The sequence below is a fragment of the Rhinichthys klamathensis genome, unplaced genomic scaffold (assembly GCF_029890125.1).
Source record: "Rhinichthys klamathensis goyatoka isolate OS25496 unplaced genomic scaffold, OSU_Roscu_1.1 h1tg000310l_1, whole genome shotgun sequence".
Classification (NCBI taxonomy): Eukaryota; Metazoa; Chordata; class Actinopteri; order Cypriniformes; family Leuciscidae; genus Rhinichthys; species Rhinichthys klamathensis.
In genome coordinates, this window is record NW_026606828.1 from 246,659 (window position 1) to 256,687 (window position 10,029).

Below are 10,029 nucleotides of genomic sequence, written 5' to 3' on the forward strand. Positions count from 1 at the left end.
TAATTTTTGCTTATTAGAATGGTTGAATTGGATCATAGATCAGCAGCAAAGAAAAGTGAGATTAAATAGTTTGTGTTAACATATTTATTGCAGGTTTGTGTAATATTCTGAGTTTGCATTTCACTGTTTTTATGCATTTTGAGGAATACTGAATGTATTTGTTCAAGTGAGATGAGTAAATGCATGCTCATATTTAATCTAGAACTACAATAACCATCATGTTCACACAGCGAACAGAACGCCTCCGCACGTACCTATGATTTCTCATGTGGACAGAACAGCTGTCAGTTTATAAATGGGAAAACAAAGCAACTTGTGTTACTTATTTGAAAAAAAGTCACTCAGATATTTTGTTGTACATTTAAAAGTAATGCTTTACTTTACTAGTGACTTTAAAAAAGTACTCTGATTACGTAACTCGCATTACTTATATGAAATAGTAACTCAGATATTTTGTTGTAAATTTAAAAGAAATGAGTTACTTTACTAGTTACTTGAAAAAAAGTAATCAGATTATGTAACTTGCGTTACTTGTAATGTGTTCCCCCAACACTGTAACTCCTTTAGAAGGATGTCGTAACACTATGCAAAACCTTACTGTCTTCAGTCATTACTAGGGAGTTATCATGCTTTTCACTTTAGAAAACTGTTCCAAATAATCAGTAATTCCTTCTGAAGGATTTGGTAATACTTGAGTCATTATAGTGGGTTATCATGACCCTCATTTTAAAATGATACTTTATGCATTATTCACATTAATTATGAACCTGTATGGTAGTTCTGGGAAGTATACAGTGATTAGCTAATAGAGAACTACCACATTCAACTGAGCACTTACTTACTAATTCATAAATCAGAGTTTCTTGTTGGTTAAGGTGTTAATATTGCGTTACTCATTTGTTCATAGTTATTAATTAATGACGGAACAGTTTTCCAAAGTGTTACCAAATGAATATTGAATACAAATATGAATAACATCGAGCAGGCAAGATGAAAGTGAACGTGTAAGAGAACTAGCCGACAATAAATTATTTGGTTTTATATTTTGGATGTAATTTAAACACAGACCATGAGGTAATACTAGCAAAATTACTCCATGCATTTTATCATTCAAATTACACACATATGGCCAAGCTGTATGACAGTTATAAGCATATAGCAAGTTATACACAAAATATACTTTTATATTAACATTTTTTAACTGGTTCCAAAGCTGCCATTTTGTCCTGTTCCAGAGCAGCTCTTTTAAGACTGGGAAGATCATGAGAACAAGGACTCGGTGGTCTTTTTTCTGGCTTTCCATTCCCATGCGGTCCATCTGCCCATTTGCTTTCCTCCGGGAGAGTCTCGACTGGAGGCTGATATCCCGGCTCCTGCTGGTCCAGCGGTTCTTTGGACAGAAGAATACAAATGGAAGGAAGCGTTCTGTGTATGGTCATCTGAACCGGGCCGCTCTCCTGGCTCTCCCACACCTCAGTCACTGTCCTGTACTGGAGCTTTGACACCTGGTGCAAGCCCTGCACTTTCCGTTTCATAATCTCCGCACAGGTGATGGTTTTGGTCACGGCCCGTCCCGTCCCACTGAACAGAACCTGCGACGTTGGAGCCGCGTGCCCGTCGCCTTGAAACCGAGACATGGCAAAACCCAAAAGGTTCCTGATCTTGCTTCCTTCCTTCACACGCATTTCCAGCACATCAGACGCCAGTCCTGGGATTGGACATGGGATTGGTTCTCCAGTGGAACAGACCTTCCTGAATCCTTCTTGCTTTGGTTTGTTAGGAGATCCAGTAAAGTTTGTGGGATTCAGTTTAGAGGGTTGGATAGATGTGGTACATGTAGATTGTGTGTTATCATGGAGCTCTCTGCCCGCCATAAACATATTTATAGGTTATTTATATGTTCTTGAGAAGGCAAAATTTAGTACGACTTGATAATATTTCCCAGAACTGAGTTCTAGCCCTATTGTATTCCAACATAAAAGAAGTTGCACAAACGTGAGGGAAACCAAATTATATTAAATGCTAATGTTCTGTTATTCCCAAAGCTCTGAACTGAATGACAAGGCAGTTGACATGAAGAAAAGAAAAAAATCTGTTCTGTAAATCGAGCAAATTCATCAAAGCTGAAAGTGCTGAGTATCAGCAATTTCTCAGTCACTACCTTTGAAGCATATTTCAGTGTCCGTTAGAGGGGAGCTGTAACCAAACAAGGGGAAAACATGATGAATTGAGAGGCAAAACCACATTTTAAATTTAACTAGCTCATTTTGGGCATAATGTCATTTTTATCCAAACTTTTAAATATTGCATCAAAGTTTTCAGCTTGTAGTTGATGGATTATACCATGTACAGTATAAACAAATGTATTCAAAATTACACAAATAAAATAATAATTTTAAATAAAATAGAATTGCAATTAATAATTCTAAAATAAAAACACATAAATAATAAACACATTAATATGAGACAAAATCTGCTAAGTGGTAATAATGGAACAACAGTTTTAAAAAGCGATTTTCCACAATTATTTGCAACAGGATCTGCAGGATCTTTTTGTCATCAGAGACAATAGAAACAACTGTGCATCAAAACCACTCCTTTCCTGGTTAAAAAATCAACTTGATTTTCAAAAGTCAATGAATTTGCGACAGCTGAACGTAACACTTTTGACAAGCCAAACATGTCGGCCTCTGAGTTACATGTAATTTAAGCTATACAAAATAAACTTTATTTCAAAAACACACTCATGGGCATCAATCACTTGACTGAATACTTTGCTGGCTAATAAATTATTACCGCAGGATCCTTTTTTTTTTTTTAAATCCACATCATTTGAATATCACGACATCGAAGTCTGTCAAAAAATAACATGCACAAGACAGTAGTATTTACGAGAAGCAGAAGTCCAGCAAGTACATGCATTTACTGGAAAACCCACACTACTGGATGTTTTGAGTGCGTCATTGCTTTCTGAGAAGAGGAAAAAAATGGCGGCCTGAGTGACTTCAACATTCGGGCTGCATCCGAAATCTCATGCTTCTCTACTATATAGTAGGTGAAAAACAGTATGTGACAAAAGATGTATGTTTGAATTCACAGAACTCATAAAAGAGTAGAATAAAGTAACCGGATGACCTACTTCTTCTGGTGAGATTCTGAAGTGTGCAAACGATGGACACTTTACTATCCCATGAGGCCATGGGAGATGATTTATGAATGACAGTGAAGCGACATAACATGGCAGGTCACATGATAATGGCAACATGGCGAATGTAGTACGTCCAGATTACAGTCATACTACACACATTCATACTATATAGAACATACCTTTTTAGCAGTCATGAAGTAATTACTTATTCAAAATAAGTACCTACTCAAGAGAGTATGTGATTTCGGACCCAGCCGCTGTCTGTCAGAGACGGTAACGTACGTAATACATAACGCACACAAGTATAAATGTGAATGATCAGGGAAGTGAGTGAAATACTTCCCACTCCATGCTAAAGAGAATAAATGCCAATCCAATAGAAAAACCTCACCGGGTTTGTGAACATCGTACAACGCGTTGATCTTGAAATGAGTCTCATATGCTGATGTAATATAAATTTGACAGTTGATTTTTAGAAAATGCAGTTTGATCACTATCCTCTCAGTTGTTTAAAAGATTAAGGCAATAATCAAAGTTTGATCAAATGTTGTTTAATTTTCCAATAAAAGATGATACATTTTGAACATGATTTGTAACATTAAATCATGACCCCTTAGCAGATTTTGACTCGTATAAGAAATCAAAATAAATAATAATAAAGGCAATTGTATTTAGATATACAATTACACGCAATGGAAATAAAATGTGTATATAATAAAAATGTAATTGAATAAATAAAATAATAATAATATAAAAGTCAAGCGTATTTAAACATGCAATTACACACAAATACAATAATAAAATAAAAATGTAAGAACTTTATGGAACAAGAACAAATTAACGTTGAATTGACTTTGAAGAAACGTCTAGTGATGCATTTACCTTTTTGCTCTAAGAACTCTCATAAACGTCCACTGTAAGGTGAAGTTCTGCATCTGTCACCGCGTTTCACCCTTGACGCCTGGTCATAATCTGAGACCTTTCGCATATTTACTCTTAAGTGGTGACTGCCACACTCCAGAATGCACTGAAGACCCAATCTGAGAGGTTGTGAGGGACATAGAGAGGGAGGAGGAAAAGAGCAAAAGATCTCTTAAAGAAACAGTAACTGTGTCTGGCAAGTGCTCCGTGCAGAATTGAAAATTTCATCCTGGCAAATGCTTACCCGAGTTCCCCGTTTAAAATCCTCAGTGTTAATTAAGTCCTGTCAATCAGCGCGTGTCTGTGGCTGATTAACATGCGTGACTGATTAAGACTGAGAGTTTAAAAACACATCCTCCCATGCATGACGGCACAATCCAGCCAGTAAACAATTATCTATATAAGCACAGTTGACTTATGCCAGGAATCTGCTTTTAAAAGTTGGCTTTGGGCCAGCTGCTTAAATGATGAAATTATGTTTATATATAAAAAAACGAATGCCAAATTGATACAGCAACAACAAACCGCCCGAGTGAAGATTTACGGTGAACCAAAGGTGGCTGTTTCGTCAGTTCTATTTCTGCATCTATTCCCACTGTGGCTGCTGAACGCTCTCAAAGTGTTCGAGCCCCGAGGCTGTGATTTCAATCAGAGAAGAGGGCCACGCGGTTCTGCTTGACAAAATACACAGTCTGTATCCTGAAGGGGAGCATCCAACATTCTAGAGACTGGGTCGACAGAAGGCAAGGCAAGCTTTCTGTTCAACGAGACGAAGCGTGGAAAGAGTAAAAAGCACAATTATACACTGTAAAATGTACAGTAAAATATATTTTATACGCAGTTAGATTAATGGAGGGTCTTAAAGTTTATCATAAGTTGCTTTTCCTGTAACTATGGTCAGTACTAACATATAGACAAGGTACAAAAACAAAACACCAACACTAAAAGAATGCAGTAAAAATTAATGTAAAATACAACATTAAACACTCCTTTGTACATAACCGATAACAAAAATAATAAGAAATATAACTATAAAGAATTCGATACAAATGTGGTTGTTCATGCAGTGATTGTTACGGTACACGGTGGTAGGAAGCACGAGGAGACGAAGAATAGAAGTAAACAGGATTTAATTCCAAACTCAGGACAACACTGTAACTTTACACACCAAACACAAACGTACATACGAACGTTACATAAACGTACATACGAACGAGAACCGACAAGGAGTGAGGGAGAACACGGGGATTACATACACAGAGAATAGATTAGGGAAACAAGGCACAGCTGGGGCAAATGAACTAGACACAGGTGAATAAACTAAACACTAACGAGGAGCGGGAAACTGGAAACAGGACTGAACCAAATACACAAAGAACGGGGGAAACACAGGACATACATGTAACATTAGCTCCCCCTCCTGCAAGGCGCGTCCTCGCGCCGAGTAACATCAATAAGGGTGGGGGGGTGGGCGCCCTGGAGGCTGACGAGGGAGTGGCCTACCCGGAGCAGGAAGCCTCCAGGGCGGAGCAGGACATGCAGGAGGCCAGGGCGGAGCAGGACGTGCAGGAGGCCAGGGCGGAGCAGGACGTGCAGGTGGCCAGGGCGGAGACTTTCCCTCGGGTGGCCAGGGTGGAGACTTTCCCTCGGGTGGCCAGGGTGGAGACTTTCCCTCGGGTGGCCAGGGTGGAGACTTTCCCTCGGGTGGCCAGGGTGGAGACTTTCCCTCGGGTGGCCAGGGTGGAGAGGCCACTTCAGGTGGCCAGGGTGGAGAGGCCACTTCAGGTGGCCAGGGTGGAGAGGCCACTTCAGGTGGCCAGGGTGGAGAGGCCACTTCAGGTGGCCAGGGTGGAGAGGCCACTTCAGGTGGCCAGGGTGGAGACTGTCCCTCGGGTGGCTTATATCCCCCCCCCAAAATTTTCTTGGGGGGAGTGACGGGTTCAGAGACAGGCTTGGGGGAACTGGACGGGACCAGCGGAGAAGGCACGGGAGGACTGGACGGGACCAGCGGAGAAGGCTCGGGAGGACTGGACGGGACCAGCGGAGAAGGCTCGGGAGGACTGGACGGGACCAGCGGAGAAGGCTCGGGAGGACTGGACGGGACCAGCGGAGAAGGCTCGGGAGGACTGGACGGGACCAGCGGAGAAGGCTCGGGAGGACTGGACGGAACCAGCGGAGAAGGCTCGGGAGGACTGGACGGGACCAGCGGAGAAGGCTCGGGAGGACTGGACGGGACCAGCGGAGAAGGCTCTGGCGGGCAGGCGACGGGCTCAGGCTCTGGCGGGCAGGCGACGGGCTCAGGCTCTGGCGGGCAGGCGACGGGCTCAGGCTCTGGCGGGCAGGCGACGGGCTCAGGCTCTGGCGGGCAGGCGACGGGCTCAGGCTCTGGCGGGCAGGCGACGGGCTCAGGCTCTGGCGGGCAGGCGACGGGCTCAGGCGGGCAGGCGACGGGCTCAGGCTCGGGCGGGCAGGCGACGGGCTCAGGCTCTGGCGGGCAGGCGACGGGCTCAGGCTCTGGCGGGCAGGCGACGGGCTCAGGCTCTGGCGGGCAGGCGACGGGCTCAGGCTCTGGCGGGCAGGCGACGGGCTCAGGCTCTGGCGGGCAGGCGACGGGCTCAGGCTCTGGCGGGCAGGCGACGGGCTCAGGCTCTGGCGGGCAGGCGACGGGCTCAGGCTCTGGCGGGCAGGCGACGGGCTCAGGCTCGGCAGGGCTGCAGGGGAGCTCAGGCTCGGCAGGCGTGCAGGGGAGCTCAGGCTCGGCAGGCGTGCAGGGAAGCTCTGGCTCGGCAGGGCTGCAGGGAAGCTCAGGCTCGGCAGGGCTGGACGTGACCAGCTGTGAAGGCTCGGCTGGGCTGGACGGAACTAGCTGTGAAGGCTCGGCTGGGTTGGACGGAACCAGCGGTGCGGGCTTGGCTGGGCTGGACGGAACCAGCGATGAGGGCTTGGTTGGGCTGGACGGAACCAGCGGTGCGGGCTTGGCTGGGCTGGACGGAACCAGCGGTGCGGACACGGCGTGCCATGGGAGAAAGCTCTCCAGACATCTGGAGAGTGCCTCTCTCCAGTCCAGACCAGAGAGATCTGGAAGTTCCCTTGGGTCGACCACCTTGGCCCCTCGCCGGTAACACGCCTTGATTATCTCATCGCCCAGCGAGCAGGAGGCAGCGAGTGGAACAAAGCCCCAGGTAAAGTGGAACAGATCACGGCTATCCAGCGCCAAAGCAGTGATCTGTCCCGCGAGCTCCCAGATCTCCATCTTCCTCTTCTTTCTTTTCCTTTTCCTTTTTGGTCGGTTCTTCTGTTACGGTACACGGTGGTAGGAAGCACGAGGAGACGAAGAATAGAAGTAAACAGGATTTAATTCCAAACTCAGGACAACACTGTAACTTTACACACCAAACACAAACGTACATACGAACGTTACATAAACGTACATACGAACGAGAACCGACAAGGAGTGAGGGAGAACACGGGGATTACATACACAGAGAATAGATTAGGGAAACAAGGCACAGCTGGGGCAAATGAACTAGACACAGGTGAATAAACTAAACACTAACGAGGAGCGGGAAACTGGAAACAGGACTGAACCAAATACACAAAGAACGGGGGAAACACAGGACATACATGTAACAGTGATGTGTTTCTCCATAATTATAAAAATATAATTAAAAAAATATTATAATGGTAAATATACTATATTTTCATATGAAATATCATTACTTTTTTTTTTTAAAGAAACTGTTTTAACTATATTACACAGAAAAAATACTTGTCAGGTTTTTTAATTAATAATTAAAAATTTATTAAATTATTAAAATATTGTTTATTAATATGCTACTTTAAATTGCAATACAACATTAAACCGTATAATGTACACAATAATAGCAATAATAATAATAAGAGAAAAACCCTTTAATAAATCAATGCAAATGTGATGGTTCATGCAGGGATGTTTTTCTCCAAAATTATAAGGCGATTCATAATTAAAAAATATACTTAAAAATATATTTTACTTTAAAAGTATATACATTGTATTTTAAAATATAACACAATTTCATATAAAATTATTTATAATGTTTACTTGTAAGAAACTGTTTTATCAATAGCAAAATTACTACAAAACTGTATTATTAATAACTTAATATGTATTGAACTATTAAAAATATGTTACTAAATAATATATACTTTATCATTTAGAGTTAAATTGCACAAATTATGAATTACTTATTATTATTTATACTTTTTATATATATAGAATGTTTTTGTTTTATAATTTTATTTTATTTGTGTGTATTTAAAAAAATATATATTTATGTTTATCTTGCATATTTGGTTAGGTAAAGATTTTTGCTGTAGCATTTTTACATTGTTTCCCACCAAAATGAATGCTATTTTACAGTGTAAACATGTTCTTGTATTAATCTGAAGAGTGGACACATTTCAGTGAGTGTCTTTAAAGATGCTATAGGACCAGTTACAGATATGCTGGTGGTAAAACTGGGCCTTTCAAGTGCACTGCCAACCAGACGGTCTTATTTTAGTAAGCTCCCAGAACAGATAAAAGCGAACATGTTGACAATTACTGTTTCAATTACTTTATCAATCTCCATAGACGACACACACTCACAGCCGTTATCTACCCGACAACAGAAACCAAGCCGCAGGGCCTCTCTGGCGGATTTCTTTGGAAGTCTTACTAATTTAATTAAAGGGAAATTAAGTCTCAAAGAGGAGCACTGCAGATTGCAACACCCATAGGGAAATGAAGTCAGAATGAAGTTTGTTTAATGGTGTGAGGCAACTGAGTGGGGCTTCAGTGAGAACTTTGGTTAAAGAGGCAATCTCTCTTACAAAGGGATGAGAGGAATATAAAAGATTTGCTTTTTACTTCACGTCCGCTGGTGTGGAAGGAGAAATTGGGCGCCAGTCAAGAGCGTTTCAAAAACAAACTGTAACAGCAAGTTCCTCTGTAGCGAGAAATATGCAAGCTTGAAAACTGCCCGGGTAATTTTCTCGCTGATGAAAAATTGGGAAAGGGCTCCTTCATGCCTCACTTCCATTCTGGAACAGTTCTCCCTTACGGCACAGGCCAAGTGCTTTTTAAACACTTTTTGCTGAGGGTGTCAGAACTACTCGAGCTGGATTGTATCGAGGTGTGTTCAGCCGTGATCTGCACTTGTACAACATTTGCGAGGGTCAAAGCATTCAAATGTGTCCCGAGAAAGATAATAACCACACTCAGTAAAAGGTAAAGTGTAAAAGAAAGGGGAATAGAAGGACAAACAGAATAAAAAGTGGATCATTTAAACTAACATCGGGATGTCTCAGTAGTGATGTCTGCACTGGGAAAAAAATAGTTGTTTCAACTTAAAAAATTAAGTGTTCGTGCTGCCTTAAAAATGGTAAGTTTAGTCAACTCAAATATCCCAAGTTGTCTCTTAGTACACATTTCAAGTCGACTAAACTTAACATTTTAAGGCAGCACGAACACTTACTTTCAAGTGGAAACAACATTTATTTTACAGTGTAATTTAATGAAAGATGTGCTAGACATCAATCCATTTTGCACATCCTGTCAACTAAAAGAAAACTAGAGTAAATGATAAAGAAAAACCATGTGCACATTATCATACGAAGCAGTTTTCGGAAGTCAAAACATAATTTAGCCTACAAAGAAGAGGAAATTTAGTCAAAGTGGATAATTAGGACAAATTAAAGCAGGAGATGTTCCACTGCCTTTTTCAACTTTGTTATTCTAAAATAAGAAGATAGAACAATTGTGTTTTATATGACATAGGCATCTTCAAAACAGAGATTGTGTTGGACCCCCAGTTACATAATATATAAAATGAGTGTTTTTAAGCCTGGCCTATAACATTTTTGTATATGACCTTAATGTAACCTATTTACAACGTAAACACTTTGTTAATATAATAATAATAATCATTTTTTGAATGGCT

The 10,029-nt window shown here is 41.8% G+C and overlaps 1 protein-coding gene across 1 annotated transcript; it reads right to left on the reverse strand.

Annotated features, from left to right (window-relative positions):
- Window positions 1–1,129: 1,129 nt before the first annotated feature.
- rpp25a (ribonuclease P and MRP subunit p25, a) lies at window positions 1,130–1,874 on the reverse strand. Its single transcript, XM_056271043.1, has one exon. It carries the CDS (start codon window positions 1,872–1,874, stop codon window positions 1,188–1,190), a length of 687 nt encoding a protein of 228 aa, XP_056127018.1. The 3' UTR covers window positions 1,130–1,187.
- Between the last annotated feature and the right edge of the window lie 8,155 nt (window positions 1,875–10,029).